This window comes from Lacerta agilis, chromosome 16, assembly GCF_009819535.1.
Source record: "Lacerta agilis isolate rLacAgi1 chromosome 16, rLacAgi1.pri, whole genome shotgun sequence".
In the NCBI taxonomy this organism is placed as follows: Eukaryota; Metazoa; Chordata; class Lepidosauria; order Squamata; family Lacertidae; genus Lacerta; species Lacerta agilis.
The window spans coordinates 3344394-3364990 of NC_046327.1; the positions used below are offsets into that span (position 1 = coordinate 3344394).

Consider the following 20597-nt stretch of genomic DNA (forward strand, 5'->3'; position numbering starts at 1 on the left):
TTGGAAAGGACATGGGAGTGGTGGTAGGTTTTTTTTGTGTTTGGTGTTGGGAGAAGTACCAGTTCCTATATCTGTTAAATATGATTTACGTGCACAATCAACATAATACTAAGTTTCTCCTACACCTGTAGCTTTGATGGTTATTTGTGGATTTTTATACCTGTATGTGCAAATATTGCATTCACCTAAGTTTTAGATTAGTTTTCTTATTAAAAATGAGAAGCCAGTAAATGGAGAGAAATAGGGTGTTTTTATTTACCAAATATACAGAGGCTTTCATTTATAAACTACTATATCATAAATGCCTTACAATTGGTCTGAAGGAAATGTTTCATTTTTACTCCTTTGCTGTTGAGTGTTACTGCCTTTTGATATTTTTTTTTTAAAAAACCCAAACCAGTGGATATTACCCTTGGGCATGCAAACCGACATAAGCCTTTGCTTTGATTGGCAGTAAGACACTTCTTAGTCACAGAAGTCTGTTCTTTGGGACTTTGAAAGATGGGAGTTTCAGTGTAGTTGGAACTATGAATTGATATTATCCGTGCTGGAGAATTTCAAAGCAAGTACCAGGTACTTTGATTGCTGCTTCGTAGTGAACAAGTTGGGACAGTTGCATAACAAGCTATAGGAAACCTCTAGTTTTTAGACAAAGGCTACAGTGTCTTTGCCTGCAAGAACACCTTATGGCTCTGCACACACGAAGTGCTATAGCGCTATCATTTTATTACACTTTATTACATCATAAAGTTTTACATCTTGCTAATGATCCTACAGGAGGCTTAATTGTTTATAGGAACATCTTAATTAAGCAAAGTTCACCAGGTTAAACAGAATAAGTGAAACAAATTCTGCTACTATATTGAAATGTAACGCCATTAAATTAAAGCAGAAGTATTTGATTAGGAGAATAAAAATGTCATATCCCGTTCAGACATTATTTAGGCCTGGCTAACTTTGCTTCTCTGTTTAGTTCTGTGCATCTAAAACCTGCTGGATGGGAGAAAATAACACTTTCTCTGCTCACTAGGGCATTTTCTTTGGACATATCTATATTATTTTTGCTAAGGAATTTCCCCCAGATTAGCTGAGCCGCCTCACCCATCGCAAGGTTTCTTAATTATTGTGTTCCCATTTGGGTTTCAAGAATAGGAAATGTTTTCTGGATTGTACCCTTAACAATGCTAAAGATTTCTCTAATTACCGTCTAATTGACTGCAGTCAAATTTGCTGGAGTATATTTAATCTGGAACTGAAGTGTAAAACAGTCACAGTAGATGAACTTTATGACAATCGCGCACAAGTGTCCTGTTTAGTTGCAGGGTACAAAGGAAGGGTGATTAAAAAAAGGATAATCATGGCCCGAGTATCGTCACATCTTATGGACTTTATAACAGCATGGCTAGCGTCAGTTATGAGGGGGTGCTCTGTAAAACTACCATAATTAACTTATATTCCTCTAATTACAATGCTTGAAATCACTATTGATTTATCCAGCAGTGCACGCTGGATAGTTCATGGTTATCGGGCAACAAGCGTGAACAAAGGCAATCAACATTAGTTGCTTCTATAGAGGTAGTTTAGGAGTGCGTGAATTACTTCTGTGCAAGACATGCATGCTTTTCTGCACAGGTGTACTTTCCCCATAGAGAGCTGTAAGGTCCTGGGAAGAGATTTGAGAATTCTCTGCTGCTTTGCTTAGTAGGGGGGGAACATGATTTTGATTGGGCCACGCCATCTTCAGAAGAGACACCTCTGCTCTGTTAATGTTCCCATGAGCAGTAGTCGAGGACTATAACAAGAGCTTTGTAAACTTCATATTTTCCTCCCAGGAACTCGAGGCAATGTGCAGGATGTCGCTTCAAATTCATGTTCACCGCAGCTTTGAGAGAGACTCTCTTAAACTGAGCTAAGTGGCTCAGTGATGAGCCCTCAACAGTGTATGCATTCGACTGCAGTTTTCCTCCACTCACATTCAAGCCACCTTCCCGTTTGTTTCCTTGCCCTAAACTCTGGAGTATACGAGGGAGCCAAGTGGGCTCCACGAAGCCGGACACAGTGTCCAGGGCCAGTAATGTCAATGGCCTAGCCCTAAGCCATTCAGAGAGGTCAGCCAGGGCTTTGACAGGAACACCAGTCATATCAGCTAAAAAAAAATCCCTAGCGCTGTCTGGAAACGCATTGGAACCAAGTGCAGGCCATCCTAATATGTCCCCCTAATAGATCCATTCTAATTAAGCAACCCCTCAATTCCTTGATCCAAGTCATTTAAAAAGACATTAAACAACAACGAGCCCAGGACAGAACCCTGTGGCACCCCACTTGTCCCTTTGTTCCAGGATACCGAGAAACCTTTAGTGAGCACTTTTTTGGGTTCTGTCAGTCAACTAGCTACAAATCCACCCAACAGTTACCTGGTCTAGCCTACATTTTACCAGCTTCTCCACAAGAATATCACGCGCACGGGGGGGGGGGGGAGTTTTTCTTTCTTGTTGGAATTGTCTGCCTTTGTGCCGCCAATATTTCACCTTTAAGAAACTCCCATCCATCTTACACTTCCTTCTCATTGAGTATTTCTGACCATGGGATCTCACCCAGTAAGTAGTTCCTTAGATTGTTTTGAAATCAGTCTTCTTAAAGTCCAGAGTGCATGTTCAACTATACTCAACTTTCTCTTGCCTGTGTATTGTGAAACCCGAGAAGACATGATCACTTCCTCCCAAGCTTCCCAGGACTTCCACTTTGTCAATCAGCTCCTCCTTGTTGGTGAGGTCCATGTTGGTGAGGACATGGAAAATATTGGGATGGGGGAAGCTGGGATCCCTTTACATACCTTAGTATTGTTAAGAACATCATGAGGAGGTTTGATGGTATATTTCAGTGCTTGAACAAAGACTGTGAGTGGTTCATAACATTTGTGATCCACAGGTATAGGGTGGTATACAGATTTAATAAATAAAAATTTATTGAGTATTCTTTTGGGCTTTTGAGTAGAATAGTATTTGAATAATTAAATTAAAGGATGATTTTGGTATTTCTGATACCTTTTAGCTTATCCTTCATTCTCTCTGTGTGTGTGTTTGTATATATATATGGATGGGTGTATATATATATATATATATATATATATATATATAATCCAGTGAAATAGGTTTTTAATCTAGATAGGCTTCCTTTTAGTATTCTTGTACATTTTTTAATGTTTGGAAGCCACCCAAAGTAGCTGGGGCAACCCAGTCAGATGGGCAGGGTACAAGTAATAAAGTTGTTGTTGTTGTTGTTGTTTAGTTGTTGTTGTTGTTGTTGTTTTGTTGTTGATAAAGTTGTTGTTGTTAATGTTTTTGTTGTTGTTGTTTTAAATTCAAGAAAGAAGGGATTCCCTTTTGAGGCACCCGTGCCACTTTCAGAGCTTAAAAAACAACAACAAGGGGCCCTTTTGATATTATCATTTTAAAGGTGTGTGTTCAGTCCACCTTATTTGACTATACACTATACAAATTGATTCTATTGCTTGTTTTGCAAACAAAGTTTTAGGACAATTCCGCCCCCCCCTTTCCAGTTCCCATGTTTTCCACAACCAATTAAAAAAAGAAATGAAGGTGGGGGAGGGACTATGAAAGATAACACCTGTTTAGCTTGGAGGAATTGGCAAAGGAAGCAGGCCAAAAGAGACCATCGCAAGGCCCCTTAAAAAGGTGGCTGGGGGGCGGGGGAGAGGAGAGAAATCAGGGTTTCCTTTTTGGTTATTTCATGTGAGCATTGGCAGAAACTCTGACAAGCAGTTCTTCATATTTTATTATGTTCTTGTCTGGCAGAATCTCTGTCAGGCAAAAACCTTGTCAGCGGAAAACCTGTCGTAGGATCAGAGGAGACAAAAACAGGTGTCACACAGGCAGTCAAAACTGAAAAGAAAAAAAGATTAGGCTAAAGAGAAAGAGGCAGACAATTACATTAATGCCATTGCTTTTATCTTATAGATGTGTGTTATTATCTCGGGGTGCTGAGTGCGCAATTGCCTCAAAGAAAAGTAGACAGGAGACAAGGGGAAACTTGATAGTTATTAACTGAAGAGGCAGTGTGTCAAAGCTGGATGAGGTTCAAAGTTTTGCAGAGGGATAAAAAAAAAATTGCAGACAGCAAGGATCATATGTGAACAAACTGTGGTTCTGCTTTCGGCTACATAAACCCAGTAGCCATCTAAATTTTTAATCTTGGAATCAGATCATAGAGATAGAAATTAATGAACATTTCGTTGACTGTTTTTAAAATAACCTTTTTTTTATTCTATGTAAATTCAGCTGATTTATGAGTGGGGCTCTTTTTTAGCATGATTAAAACAAATGGCTGGAGCGTGACAGACAGCCACTTGTCAGTTTTGCTGCGTTCGCAACTGCCTGGTTTGCACGTAGTACTAAATTGTGACGAGGCCGAGACACAGCGATCTCCTGACTCCAACCCCACCCCCACCCCCAACTGCAAGGATAAGAGTGGCAGTTTCCACTTCCATTTTAGGTTAACCACAGTTTAGCATGTTGTTCAAACTCTAAATGGTGATTAATCTTAACTACAATTAGTGAAACCAAGTCAGGTTCATAAATGGTGGCTTCTACCAACCTTGGTTAAGCTTAATCACAGTTTGTCAGGTTCCGACCACATGACTATCTGTGATTATCTAAAACCTGAGATGAAAATTTCTGAACTCATTGTGGCCGTGCTGGAAGCAAATTGCACAAACCCAACCAAGGCTTGCCTAAGCTCATTATAATGCTAAACTGGACAATGGTTTTAGCATATTATCTGATCCAACCCATTGTTGATATAATTTTAAAAATGTATTTAAATGCTTTTACTAAGTTGCTAATTAGAAGATTGCATGTCTCCCTGTTTTAGAACGTAAATGAATAAGGAAAGGTTAATCTAGACTTATTGTTAATAATAATAATAATAATAATAATAATAATAATAATAATAATAATAATTTATACCCCGTCCATCTGGCTGGGTTTCCCCAGCCACTCTGGGCAGCTTCCAACAAAAGATTAAAAATACATTAAAACATCAGTCATTAAAAACTCCCCTAAACAGAATCAAGACAAAAATGATTTGTTGTCCTGTGCTAATTCTTCGATTCTGTACATTTTTAGTGACTTTTCTCCACCTTGCAGAAGTTTTCAATTGGTGGAGAGAAAAAAAGATAAATGGAAATACTCAAAGGCTACAGTTTCATATTTGCTGTTCCAACTCTTGCAGGATATTCATCTGAAACATTTGAACTCTAGTTCTTTACTGTTTGACCTGAAGGGCTGGTGGGGATAATTCCTTGCTTCTGAGAACTTTTATTTCCTTCTTTAGATAATAGTACATTAACCCATCACTCCCCGCTTAAGGTTGGAGACTGGCTATTTAGAAGTGCACCGTTAGCAGGTAGCTTAAGCATTTCCCCCAAGGATGACGGTCATGAATGTCCATCTCCTGAGTGCTAGAGCTTGCCAAGATTATAGGTTCCTACTTAAACATGGCTTGTGCCACTTGAAGAGTTTTTGAAATGGAAAGAAATATAAAATGTTCCCTTTTCCATACCCCCCCCCCCCAGAGCATTAGCCAGAGACATAGCTTCACATTTCAGGAAGGGAAAGAGAATTGGCTTAGCAGAAGGATTACCTGCGAAGGTTAAATGCTTGATCTTGATTGTATTCAAGATTAAACAAGATTAAACAAGATTAAATAAACACACCTGCTATATTCTAAAAGTAACCTACTGCATACCTTTATAATAAGTACAGTGGTGTTATCAATGCATGTAATTTCCCCACCCATTCATTTTGAAGCAAAGTCATTTGTATATTTAGTAGCTAGTCATGTTTAACTATTTTTAATAGTAGCTACTTCATGTGTAAAGTAAGTGAGCTTAGACATCAGTATAAGTGCTTCTTAGAAGTAATCACATTTAGTGAATCCAAAGCCCTCCAGGTTTTGTCATGTATACCTCAATCACTACGTCTTCTTTTATGATACCATCCAACAGTTCTGGCATCCAGAACCACATCTCTATTAAAGGGTAAGATAGTGCATGTTTGTAGTAATTAAGCACACATTCAGTTGAGGCACCCTAGACTCCCCCAATGTGGCAGAAGTTGTGGGTCAGTAAGAGGTCTTGCATAGCTACATCTAAGCTTACCCGGTAACTGGCTAAGAAATAAATGAAACAAGAACCTAGCTTTGCACTTTCTGGCACTTGATGAATTGAACAAACCGCTTGCCATTATTTTAATGCACAGTGTGTATTTAATTTCCTTTGAATTGTACTGGGTCTCAAAACCCTAATAAAATATAAATCGAAAAACAGCTCCTTCCCCCTTTCAGTTGGGGGAAAAAATGCAATGTAAAAAATCGGTGTGCTACGTAATAACTTAGTGGTCCAACAGTGCCAAGTTAGTTTTGGTGTTGCATATTCAATGCATGTTGTAGACTAATCTGTTAGTTTGAATTTGACTCCAAAGGTCGCCTTTATGGCATGAATCATCATATGTGCAGTTTCTTTACAATCTGTGGGAGTCTGCTCATTATCTTTATCAATATTACTTGGCGGAGGTATGTGTAGGTTACTTTTTCAAAGGGACATTAAAACCCTGTTCCCATTTGTGTGTTCATGCTTTGTACAGAAGTACCATAAATTGTTTGACTCAATATTTTGACAGTTAATTATAAAGTTAGATTTCAAGAAGTACTGAGTACTGTCGGGGCCGCTTCCACAGATGGATGCTGATAGACTGCAACTTCCATAATCCCTGACCAGTGGCCATGCTGGCCGGCACTGATGGGAGTCAGCAACATCTAGAGGGCACCAGGCTGGAGAATGCTGCTTTAAGACTACTTCCATTAGCCATTTCCAAAAGCAGCTTCTCACAATCACCTGTCTTGCGGCAGAAGGAAACAAAACATATGAATCTTCTTTTTGTTTTGAGACTATTTTACTGCTGCACCCATGAAAGAATTTGGGTCCAGTGTGTTCTTGCAGCACTAAGCACACAGCATCATGAACTCGAGAATTCAGACAGGGTTGCAAGAGTCAGTTTCCAATAACTAGAGCTACTTTTGCTGTTAACTCTTTAACTCTTAAAGTTTATCAGGTTTCACAAGGGTGTGAAGCTGCGCTGTAGAGCATGGGTGGGCAAACTAAGGCCCGGCCCAATCGCCTTCTGAATCTGGCCCATGGATGGTCCAGGAATCAGCGTGTTTTTACATGAGTAGAATGTGCCCTTTTATTTAAAATACATCTCTGGGTTATTTGTGGGTCATAGGAATTCGTTCATATTTTCCCCCCTTCAAAATATAGTCCGGCCCCCCACAAGGTATGAGGGACAGTGCACCAGCCTCCCTCCCCGCTGAAAAAGTTTGCTGGCCTCTGCTGTAGAGCAGTAATACTGGAAAAGAACCTTAAGTCCAAATATATGCTCTCTCTTGTTATCATATACAGCTAGCCAGCTTCATCTGGGTCATAATTTTGCTAAACACCTTCATGAGTATCTAGAGATCATGACAGTGAGGCGATGCCATAGAGCCATCTGCTGAAAAAGGAAGTGTTTTCCTCTAACCTTTAATATTGTGATAGCTACTGAATCTAGTGGGTTTTGGGATTTATCGGCGTATTTATCAGAAAATCACAAAACCATGCATATGTGTTGATGTACACACACACACACACACACACACACACATTTGTCATCCTGATTTCATACCAAATTTTCTGGCAAGGAATGGAGAAGAAAAATTATGGATGATGGGAAATAGATATGTACAGTTAGCAATCCGGCGGGAGGGGGGCAGGGGTGGTGCCCCAATTGCATGGCAATGAAAAAATCCAGTGAAACAGAAAATGTGTACGAATGCATTGTTCCATTCCAGAAAGTTCAGAGGTCAAATGAAAGAAGCAGCACACCTTTTTACTGTTGCAAACTGTGCTCTTATGGTGACTTCATGCACTCAAGACAATGGGTTCCATGTCCTGTGTGAAAGATACAGATTGTCTCTTGGGTATACCAGGCTCAAGCATTAAAACGGGCTCAGAAACATTTCCAAAGGAAAATATGTCACCACTTTTGTCATCTTCCCAGAAAGAAAGAAAGAACAAAAACCTGAAATGAACTGCATTGCATGTGTCTGTCACTTACACCAACATTGTCAAACTGAAAACTTTACAGGTAGGTAGCCGTGTTGGTCTGCCATAGTCAAAACAAAATAAAATAAAAAAATTCCTTCCAGTAGCACCTTAGAGACCAACTAAGTTTGTTCTTGGTATGAGCTTTCCTGTGCATGAAGAAGTGTGCATGCACACGAAAGCTCATACCAAGAACAGGCTTAGTTGGTCTCTAAGGTGCTACAGGAAGGAATTTTTTATTTTATTTTGTTTTGAAAACTTTAGAATATTGTAAAGTATATTTGTCTGGTGCTCTATATTGTGTGGTAGCTTACTTTATCCCAAACCATTCTCCAAAAACAAATAATACTTTGTAGCATATCAAGTGTGATGGATAGCTTCAGCAAGCCCTTCTGGTTTGTTATATTTCCTTGAGAATTTAAACAGTTTGTTCCGTTTAGTAACAATACACGAAATATTCATTTTTTTTTGTATTGGCACAAGTATTTTGACTTCGTGCCCCCTTGGAAAATTTTCTGATGCCCTAGTGATTTAATTTAGCCTGTTTATTTTGCTTGTGTTTGATAAACAAAGATACAAACTTTGCAAGTGACCCACTTGTGTAGTACTGTGTTTGCAGCTGGCATTTTACTCATAAGATGGAAAATAAATTGAGAGAATAAAGCAAAGGAACAGTTTCCATTTTGGAATTTTTTTGCACCTGGCATCACTGGCTATTGTACCGTGTTTCTCCTAAAATAAGACACCGTCTTATATATTTTTTCGCTCAACAAAACACAGTATGGCTTATTTTCAGGGGATGTCTTATTTTAACCACGTCAAATCGGTACGCTGCATAGCCACGCCTCTCCAGGCTGTTTTAATGGGAGGTACCACGTCACTATGGCTTATTTTCGGGGTATGGCTTATTTTTGGGGAACTGCTTATATTTCGCAAATGCATAGAAATCCTGCTATGGCTTATTTTATGGCCATGTCTTATTTTAGGAGAAACAGGGTAGTATGCAGGGTTTTTTGTTTGTTTGTTTTTTTAGTTATTCTGGGGTGGGCACAGATATCAGGTGCCTAGAAAACATACATTTCTCAATCTTTCCTGGAATGGTGCTAAAATTCTCTGGTGTCCTAGAGCAGAGCTTTCCAAACTGTGTATCGCAACATACTAGTGTGTCAGCTGCAGTGTGTAGGTTTGTCATACAAATCCTCCCCACGCTCATCCCAGGGCTGAAAAGGGGTTAGTTTAACCTCCAGTTTGCTAGTAAAACTGAATTACTGTGTCACGAATTGATGCACGTCCAAAAACTGTGTCACCAAGATGAAATGTCAGGAAAGCTCTGCCCTGGAGCAAGGGTGGACAATCGGATCTGAGTAACCGACCAGATCATTTATCTCCCCTACTCGTTGTGGGCCAGATTGATAGATGGGCAAAATGCCCGCCTGTCAATCAAGCGACATCACAATGACATTTGCTGATGATTGCTCGGGACTTCAAAGCACAAAGCAGGGCTTGCACAGTGCTTTGAAGAGCTGCTGTTAGTCACTGCCCTGGGGGATTTAGTCACATAGCCAATGATTTGAAGTCACTGCCAGGGTGGATTTGATTTAAATCAAATTGATTTAAATCACTATTTAAATCAAATTGATTTAAATCACGATTTAAATCATTGGTCAGTAAGACTCGATTTAAATCTTTTTTTTTTACAGAAAGACTCATTCTTGCTGGTATAATATTAATATTTACAACCAGATTAAGGTTTCATTTTTGGAATAATAAATTTTCAGAGTAGTTTTTACAGTTATCTCAAAAATTACTGATTTGCTTATACTATTAGAAATACATAGACAGGTAATTATGAAATTATTGTGAGGTTTAATAAGTTAACTGTTTATATTTGGACAACATCTCTGCTGTGTTTATTGGAAGGAGGAAAATAACTATTTCCTTAATAACAATTTAAACAATTTTTTTAACTAAAACAATAACATTATATCATATGTTTCCATGTTTGTTAATTGATGTGGTTAAATGGGTTTAAAAAAAAAAAACTTAGACTGAGTTTTAGCAAACATGAAAAACTTACAACAAATCCCTATTTCCTGATGAATAGCCCTTGGACTATAAGGTAACATAAATAGAAAACTATCTTTAGAAAGATTTTTTCTCCAAAAGCGTTTTATTTAAAAAATCCAATTTAAATTAAAAAAAATTGATTTTTATCCACCCTGGCCACTGCCCATCTCTAGGACCCACGCAGTGTTTTCAGCTATAGTAGCATTTGAGGTACTGAGAAGGCAACGGTCTCTGTCCCTGTCATCTCAGTGGACAATGCTGAGAGAAAGCAAGAGAGAGACCTTCACCCCCAGGGGTGCAGCGCAACAGCCACAAAGTAAATGGATCTGGAGTTTGGGGTGGCAATTGCAAGAGAATGTAGAATTATTGGGGATCTCCCTCCTCTGAGTATTCTCCACTTTTCATTTACATTGCTGGCCTCATTCCAATTCAAGCATGAATACATTCTCCCATCATTAATTATACAGTGTTAATGGATTTGGTGGTGAGGCTACGCCCTAATGTCACATGGCTACCTCTTGAGTGGAATGCTTTAGGGCAGATGGATAAGCCTGGGGTGGATGAGGAGGAGTAAAAAGGGACAACAAATGACCCGCATAGCTGCCAACCCTCCCTGCTGTTCCCCACTGCTATAATAAGGGAATTTCCCGCAAAAAAGGGAAAAGGTTGACAGCTATGCCTAGATGTCTTATAGGCCAAGGAAAAGGGGGGGATAGGAAGTTTGGTTTGGAGTAGGGTGTGTTCCAGAGGAATGAGGAGAACAGACTGAAGAATCTGAGAAAGGAAGGAAATGCAGAGAATGAACAGAAAATAAAAATTCACAAGACATTGCATTGAAAGGTGAGGAATGGCGAGGTTCATAGTCTGTTTTGCTGTAGGAATCAAATATTTAGGATTTCTCCATGATCGGATACTTTATCGTATGGATAGTGGCTGCTAGCACACAACGGCCTTTTCGTGCTGCTGCAGTGCAGCTTTCCTATAATTACCTGTAGTTGGGGGCAGAATTAAAATTGAGATTCCACATAGCATTTGATACGGTTCTGTATTAACTAGCAATGCCCTTCCCTGTGGTATTGAATCGTTCTTTACTGTTCACTCACAAGTAAGGAAAGGTCACTAGCAACATCAAATAAAAGTTTGTTGTTTGCAGGTTTATCCCATTTATTGCCTTCTATTGATCCCAGCTGGATCAATTTGTCCCTGCAATATTTGGTACCTTTGGAGGGTTACCCCCAAATATTTGATTAATCTTTGGGAGTGGGACAAAATCGAAAAATGTTTAGGTGGGATTGGAGTTACCTTTTTAATACATGCCGGTTGAGGGTTTCTTTTTCCTTTTCCTTTTAAAAAAATTGTTTGCTGACACTTCGGGTGGTGACCTGGCTTCCTTTGAAATTTGGGACATGCCAGTCTCATGTGCTCCCAGATTGCACTTGCCCTCAAAGTGGCAAATGTGAAAAGCTCCCTTGGAAAAGGCAAGCACAGTTCTCTGTGATTAGACGGCAGATTCATTAATGTGGAGGACTTCTGCGTTGTGGACTCTGGGGGATAGACAGGCAGCCCCCAAAGATCAGCAGCTTAGCAAATCGGCCAGATAGCGCATTCAGTGCCATTTCCACTTTTGAGATACCACGTGTTCACTTCTGTATGAAAAAGTAAAGGAACTGGCATCAAAATTTTGTGTTGGCCGTGTGGGTTTAGAGTAGATCACAGAAGAATGGTTTAACATTTCCCCAGCTTTTTAAGAGGTATATTTAATGGTTCTCATCCCCCCCCCATAAATTGTATATTCTTCATTTATTACAAGATTTATATACCACTGTTCACTCTATCAAAGTAGATAATAAAGCCACAACAGAATCTATTCCGTAGAATCAACATAGTCACGAAACAAAACACCAGGAAGTGGCGCCTCTTTAACTTACTGAACGAAAGCAAGTTCCTACATAGTTTGAACCAGCTGTTAGCAATAGTTAGAAATTTCTGCTTAGCCTGCAATCCTAACCACACTTGCCTGAGAGTGAGCTCCATTGAATTCAATGGACTTGCTTCTGAATAGACAGGAATAGGATTGTTACATTTAAAATAGATCACGTGCGCCCCTGTTCTAATCTATTTATTATATTTCTTACCACACCGGTCCTTTACCATAAGGTCCCAGGGTTGGTGGTAATAATAATAATAATAAGAAGAAGAAGAAGAAGAAGAAGAAGAAGAAGTTTGAAAACAATTTAAAAAACACTTGTAAGCGCTCTTTCTCTCTCTTTGTCTGTCTCAACAACAACAATTTATTTGACCGTCAGTCAGAACACAATCATTATCCATACAAATTTTAAAACACCTGAGACAACTCAAAGGGGTTTACACTAAAACATACACTAAAAGTAGATTATACATAAAGACCCATATCGATACTATCGATTTTAACCTTGCGTCGTTTAAGGGCCAAAAAAAAAGGAGAAATTTGGCCACCTCAAAGATTGTGGTACCAGTAAAATTGTTCACCAAAAACGAAACCTGACATTCTCTATCTACCAGGCTAAGGTGGCCTAAGAGTGGAGCTATCAGTTTTTGTCTAAGGTCTACATAAAATGGACAGGTCAGGAGAATGTGTTTGGTTGACAACCATTCCCAAGGCACAGGGACAGACTCTCAGGGCATATGGGACTCCCCTGTATCTTCCCAACAAGTCTGCTGTTTTTTGTCTGTCTCTGTGTCCCCATATATAATCACAGTTAAATATAGACTGCATCTCTACTGGAGCTCTCTCATAACCATAGTGGGCTTGAGGTGTCTTTATCAGTTTTGTTTGAAAAAATGCAAGCCAAGGTTAAGTTGTCAAAGTATATTTCCTAACTCTAAATAGCTCTGTGTGCGTGTAATGCCTCACACAACAGCAGTTATATCCTCTTTTGCTACTCTGTATATTCAGATGATTGCATACTTCAGACTTTAAACAGCTCTAAAAGTTCTTTTTCTGAGCGGGATCCAAGATCCTTAACAAATCTTCACCTTTCCCCAAGTCACACCTCAGGCTTGTGGTTATACAAATACAACCTCTTGACTTTAAAGAAAAATAAAACGAAAAATAAGCTCAAGCGCTAAAAGAATAAGCCTAAAGAGGTGCTTAAGGAATTTCCCCCAGCACCAAAGCCTTTAAGCATTTTCCATTACCGATTAAGGCAAGCTTCCTCAAACTCGGCCTTCCAGATGTTTTGGGCCTACAACTCCCAAGATCCCTAGCTAGCAGGACCAGTGGTCAGGGATGATGGGAACTGTAGTCTTAAAACGTCTGGAGGACTGAGTTTGAGGAAGCCTGGATTAAGGCCTGGTGCATATGTGATGCTTTTGGACAAGCAATTGGGAACATGCTAGAGGCTCAGTCTATCTCCGCCCTCCTACATGAATCCATTCTCCCTTCTGTGGAATGCCTTAATCCAGACTTCCTCAAACTTGGCCCTCCAGATGTTTTGAGACTACAATTCCCATCATCCCTGACCACTGGTCCTGCTAGCTAGGGATCATGGGAGTTGTAGTCCCAAAACATCTGGAGGGCCGAGGTTGAGGAAGCCTGCCTTAATCTCTCTGTCTTCATCAGTGCTAACTGTGGTTAATTCTAAGTGGGGTTGCTTATGTAAACTGTGTTAGAAACTACTATTGGAAGTGGATTTTCAAACCCTAATCTGATTTTCACTAGTGCAGGTGTGGTGCTATTCCAGGAGTGGCCAACATGGTGCCCTTCAGGTGTACCAGATTACATCTCCCATCGTCCTTGACAGTTAGCCATGCTGGCCCGCCCTGGGATTGATGGAAGTTGTAGTCTGTAATACCTGGAGGGCACAGCAGTAGCTAGCGAATTGTGATGAAAGAGAGTGGAAATTTGGCTGGGGTGGGAGTGCCAGAACCCGCAGCAAATACACACACTCCTCCCCATACTTGGAAGGTTGGGAATGTTATATCTGAAAGGCTTTTTTTCATCCAGTAAGTAATCAAGTTTCCAAAGGTGTGCTGTTCTTGCATTGAAATACATCTATATATTGTAGCAATGCCACCATTAGTGATTATATAGAAAAGCTGTCGCTCTCTCTGGCTGTCTTGTAAATTTGAATTTAAAAAAATAATATTTTTGAGAGTATTTGGCAGAACGCCGCCCTTCATACTTCTGCAGTGCGAATGCTCTGCGGAGAGACAGAGGACTTCAATCCCCAAGCTTAACAATCCCTTATCTTTTGCGAACTTTAAATTAATTTTTAAAAACCTATTTATTCAAGGTTGACTAAACTGCTAGAATAGGAAAGATCAGACAAATCAGCAGCAAGAAATGAAGTACGGGGAAACCAGAACTCTTTGACAAAGTGTCCCTCAGGGCAGATGTGCTGAATGAAGCCAGCAGGGAAATGATAAGGGCATTTACGCTGTGGATGGAAGAAAGCAATTTATCAAGAGTACATGAACTCTCCAGTGACCACAAGCAAAGAAGATACCAAACTGCAGGAGGAGGTAGAGGACCCCCTACAACATTATTTTAAAGGCTGACAAAATTCCATTCTCTCTCTCTGTGTGTGTATATATACTGTATATATAGTACCATAGAGCAAGTTCACTGCATTTTACATAATGAAGCGTTAATGAGTCCTCTTTCTTATTAAACGAACTTCAAAGTTGTCATGGGGGCCATATGTGCTCTGAAATGGCATTTGTCATGGTCCCCTTCCCTGTCTACTCCAGCAATATTTCCTGTACAGCTAGATTGTGGCAGGTGGTGGTGAAGTTGGATATCAAAGTTCATGCATGGTAGTCATTCGGTATAGCAAAGTACAGGGATACCACAAGTATTTTGTTTGTGTGAAGAGTTTGATTTTGCTGTGTTAACTGCATGGTAAAAAGCCATTGAGTGCTGGTGGATTCCTGCTCTAGGTATAGAAGGGATGGAGGAGAATTGTACCTTTACAGTATTTATAGCAAAGTGATCCATTTCACACCTCCTGAACAAATACATCCTTCAGTACCATCCTTCAGATTTTGCTCCCAAAAGAGGTATATGTTTCTAATAAAATGTTGTCCAATTGCATGCATCAAAATTTTGTACAAATATATCAGATTAATACAGAAACAATTCAGAATGGACCTGCCATCCTGAGATCCTTTTGGAGGAAGGGCAAGACATAAATTTAACTAATAAGTAAATAGTGAATTGGCACACTGAAAAATCGATACAGACCAGAAATGGGTTGATCCCCTCCATTTTTAGTATAGAGATGTTGATATATATTAAAATCCACTGTACTCTATTTAATACAACAAATACTAGTAAGGATAAAATAAAGGAAAATAAAATAAAGGAAAAAGGAAAATTGAAGACTTAGTAATTTAAAAGTGAGATAAATGGTCTACGCTGACCCAGGAGGTAAGAACAACTGACGTATTTTCTAGGCTGTTGTGCAAACTTTTGCGACTAAAGCTGTAATCTCTGGTTTTCTGTCTTCTAGAAGTAAACTGAACAGTTCAGAACTAGAACTTTTGGGCATTTTTCTAACCCATGGTTAGGTTTCTCCATGGACCGCATATAGGAAGTTGTGTTAAGTCTGGTTATTTAGTCCTTATGCTCATATGACAAAAAGTGGGTCTGTCAGAAGGTTAGGCTGCTTTTGGAGTTTTTGGAGGAAAAGGGGGGGGAAGCAATAGGGCATGGTTTTAGGAAAGTGTTGTTGCGTAGGTGTGCAATTGAATTTGCACCTATGTATGAAAAAATTGTCTTCCAGGCAACATGGTAAGCTTAATTTTTTTAAGCGATTAAAAGTTCATCCACATTATTAAATTCTATTGCAAGTGACAGCTTCTTAGTGAATGCCACTGTTGTTGAAGTATGTTTCATCTGTTCTTCCTCTCTTAATAATTAAGGTATTGAGCCATAAAAGTTTTTTTAAAGGAGGTTGCAAGAAATTCAGTTTAAAATATATATGTTGCATACCAGTGTCTAGCAGGGATTTGAAATCCATGATGGTCCCACATCCAAATAATATGTGTTTTATCCACCTCGCCTTCAGGTTTCCCCTCCTTCTTTTTTTTGTTTAACGATAACTCCGACCGAGGCCTCTGTGTAGAAATTCACACTCTATGCTTAAGTGTTAGATTGAATTTATTTTTTTCTCCTCAACTCTCTGTCTTCTTCCCTCCTAGCTTTGGACAAGCTTAGCACGCAGCACCTGTACCACCCAACTCAAGTGGAGATTGTACAATCCAACGTAGTGTTTGACATCAGCAGCCTAATGCTCTACGGGACTCAGGCCGTTCCAGTGAGACTGAAGATATTGCTGGACCGACTCTTCAGCGTCTTGAAGCAGGAAGAAGTGCTCCACATCCTGCATGGTTTGGGCTGGACACTTCGGGACTACGTCCGGGGTTACATCCTTCAGGTAGGAACCAACCTAGTGCAATGGGTGAATGATGACTCCTGAACTAAAAATCCCAACCTCTTAGCTTTGACATTTATTTGCAGTGTAGGGTGAATTCATTATGCCGTGTGCAACGGAGATGGGAGGGAAGGGGAATTGTTGCTAATGAAGGTTTTGACCAATCTTACTGCTATGGAGAAGTACCCGATAACATTCATATTGTATATCTTTACAGCCTAGCAGGAATGTTGGGGTGGGGGAGAGCATACAGTTACTTCCAGATTACCTGTTTATTCATCCCTGTTTGTTTGTACAAAGTTTATACAATATCCACAGCTTATTGAGCATTGATGGTGATTTGGTTTTTGGTGAGGTCATGCAGTGTCACGACAAACAAACGGCATCCCACTCTTTCAGTGCATTTTCTCACCACTTTTCTTAGTAGAGAAATTCCCTTTCCTTGCCCAAAGACTTGTTGTGCGTGTGTGCCAAATCCACTTTAATTGTGCAACCTGAGTTTGCTGGTGTGCGACAGAATCCCGCCAGTAAAACAGCAACAGTCCTGAAGCAGCCTATGACTCGCAAATGTTTTATGGATCCGCAAGGGTGTCCGTGTTCCTATAATAATCAAGGAAGACATGTAGCTCTCATAGACTGAGCTTGAAATAAACATTATTAAAGAATCAGAAAAATGAGAGTTCAAATGAAATTATCTTTAGCTCACTTGAATTAGTCCTCTTGACTGTACACACATACCATGCTCATTAGCTATGGTTTAGTATCTGCAAGATTAATACAAATGAATGCCCAAATTGTATTAATTGCATTCCATTAAAATATGTAGGTTTCTTACACCACCTTGGCTCATGATAAAATTTGATTGTGGTCAGTGGTGCTGGAAAGGTATTCCTAGTAGTTTGTTCCTAGTAGTATTTGTTCATATGATGGCATAGAAAGCCCTTATACAGGAATCCAACCAAGGTTTAAGGTCCCACCATTGTTCTCTACAGCCTAAATTGAAAACCACCAGATTTCCACGCACCCAAGTTGTTACTAGGGCTGTCATACATCCAGATTTTCCTGGGATTTTCACAGGGATTTCAAAGGTAGAATTGACGTCCAGGGGAAATTTCCAAAAGGTGGCACTTTGTCTTGGATCTTAGACGAGTCAATTGAAAAATCGCTCACCGACTTTTGGGGTGTCCTGATTTTTACTTTTTGAAATATGGTAGCCCTGTGTTAACCTTCTTTACAATTAACACATACATATCAGTATCATTATGCCGTGGATTCCTTTAAATGTCTGCACAGAAATAAGCCCATTGAGTTCAGTTGCGCTTACTTCCAGGTAAGTGTGTATTTGATAGCAGCCTAAAGCAAGTAGTGAAGAGAGAATAATCTCCAGGGATTGGAAAGAAAAAAGAAAGCAAGAAAGCCTTCTGTGTTTAAACAATCATGTGGAGCTGTCTCAGATGCATTCAGCTGCTGGTTGTTCTTCTAAAGGCAGGTGGTGGGGGGAATGCAAGGACTGCTGCCAGCTGAACACAGAAGTGACAGCATTCAGCTGGCAGTGTGCACCTGAAGTCATTCTTGCAATGCCACCCAGTGCCTTTTTACTCAGAGGTAAGTCCACATAGTGCGGCTTACTCACTGGTAAAAATGCTTAGCGCTGCAGCCTTGAATCCCTTAATGCAAACTTCACCATGACTGGGGTTTCTGGAAGTTTCTGATCTGAACGCATTTCACATTACACAGACACTTGGGTATTTGTAATACCCATGTTCTGGCCATCCACTGCTACCTGAAGCATACCTTCCTCCACATCATACATCAACGAAGTCTCTTCTCCTTGCAGTGTGCCTACTTCTACTCGTTGGTAAATGTTGCAGGAGTTGCAACCAGGTCGGTTGTGAGATTGAACATGCTGCTAAACATTAGGGAGTTTTGTAAAAAGAAAGCAGCCACGATCAAGTTTGTATTCAGCTAGACCACTCAGGATGGATGGAAAACAGAGATGAGCTGGCATTTTGTGTCCATGTGTTGGTATTTATTGTGGGGATTCTTTGCTGGAGCCTCCCGCGTGCAGGACAGGGTCAACTGCACACGGGATACCAGTTGCTGGGGATCTGCGGCCAGCGCCTCACGTGCGTCCTTGCATGGGCGCCGGCCAAGCCTGCGAACGGGACGGCCGGTAATTCCGGAGGTTAACTCACACCACGCCGTTGTCCACCAGGCTGAATCTGAAGGGTGCGTGAGTAGTTCGGATAAAAGGTGCCTCGAAGATGAACCTGAAAGCACTTGCGACCTCCTAAATTGTTCCCTTAAGTAACGTACCCAAATAAAAGGTGGCCAGAATTACGGCCAAGCAAGAGCGCTAGTAAGCTATGAAAAATTTAAATTAAGACGAAATAAAGACAGACAACCATTGTTTCTTTTGATGGCTTTGGCTAACCCGCATGGGCTTCTACTTCTCTCTATGCCTCGACTGTTCTAAGCTTACCTAAACTAGCCGACCCTGTACCGCCAATTCTTCCGCAATCTCTAGGCTAACTAAATCTTTACCGCCAATTCTTCCGCAAGCTAACCTATGCTAAAGCTAAAGCTAGCTAAGCCTTTACCGCCAATTCTTCCGCAAGCTAACCTCTCTACCTCCTGCACGCGCTACCAACCCAACCAACCCGTTCCCCCAAAAAACCCTGACTACCTGAACGACTGATCAATCCTGACTATCTGCCCAAAACGGGGAGCCGCAGCCTTTTATTGACAACGAACAAGCAACGTCATGATCAATACTTTTACCAATCAGAACACTGTTGCTGCCCTTGAAAAGGGCGGGAAGCAGATTAACTGACCATTAACAAGTTTAAACCTTTGGAGCCAAAAAGTCTAAGCGGAGGGATCTCAGTGGCAAGACGCCTACTGAGCCCTGCTTTCACTTTCGCTTTTACTCGGAAGAATACGTTAAGTAGTGCATATTATTGACATTAACCAGATACAAATAATCGCGGGTGCAGAGACACCCACGGAGTGTATTCCCACAATTTATATGCTTATATGCTAGAGTCAAGATGCGTCAGCTCCCTGGAGACCCAGAGGAAGATCCACAACTCCAGTGCATGTACATACCGTAGTAACATGTTTGGAATGCATGGGGACAATTTTCCTTTGGAACAGGCAGGAGTGCCAACTTGAACCAAACATTGTGGGGGCGCAGGTAAGCCCTTCCCCGCATAATCGATCACATGACACAGTGCGTACACACCATTTGAATGGGAATGCCCATCAACCTTGTGGGGGCCTGGCCCCCTCAAATATTTTATTGTGGGGGGCTAAGCCCCCACGGCCCCTAGGAGTTGGCTCCTATGGGAACAGGCAAAAGGGGACTACATCCTTTTGATCAGTGGAACGACCACATTCATTTGTTGCTGTCAGGGATTGCTCTTCCCTTTAGATGTTGCTCATGAGTAACGACAAGCCTTCAGGTAAGCTAAAACTATTTATTGTCCATAATGTAATCACAGAGTCTCTGGAGCACGACTGCTCAGTTAGTTTCAGTTTCCCGGAGTGGCGGGCTTCCCCCCCCCCGCCAACAAAGCCAACGGCTCGGCACTCTAAAATGACGTCTGCGTCGCCTCCTTCCCCCCCTTGTCACTTCTTCCTGTCTGAGACTGACTGCTCTTGGTATTTGCCCTGCCATACCAGAGCCAGCCATCTCCCCCTCTTCCGGAGACATTTCCTGACGGGGGCTTGAGCTGGGAGATGAATCTGTGGAGATTATGGGTGGCTGTTCTCTATAACCCAGTGACTCCCCTTCCCTGGAGGAATTGCTATCTTTTCTCCCAGCTCTGGCTTGCTCCTCTGTCTCTCCCTGCTCCTCCCGAGTAGTCCCTCTATCCCTGACAGTTGCGTACAAACAATCTTCAATATTTCATGCTGGATTTATACCATAGTAGCTATGACTTGCTTTGAACTCT

General features: G+C 40.8%; 1 protein-coding gene across 8 annotated transcripts in view; it reads left to right on the forward strand.

The window, feature by feature from the left end:
• BNC2 (basonuclin 2) overlaps positions 1-20597 on the forward strand; it is a 363914-nt gene that overhangs the window by 235166 nt on the left and 108151 nt on the right. For all 8 annotated transcript variants that reach the window (XM_033173620.1, XM_033173619.1, XM_033173617.1 and 5 more), the window contains exon 4: positions 16409-16644. In XM_033173620.1, coding sequence (XP_033029511.1) covers positions 16409-16644 — 236 coding nt within the window. The remainder of the gene's footprint in view (positions 1-16408; positions 16645-20597) is intronic.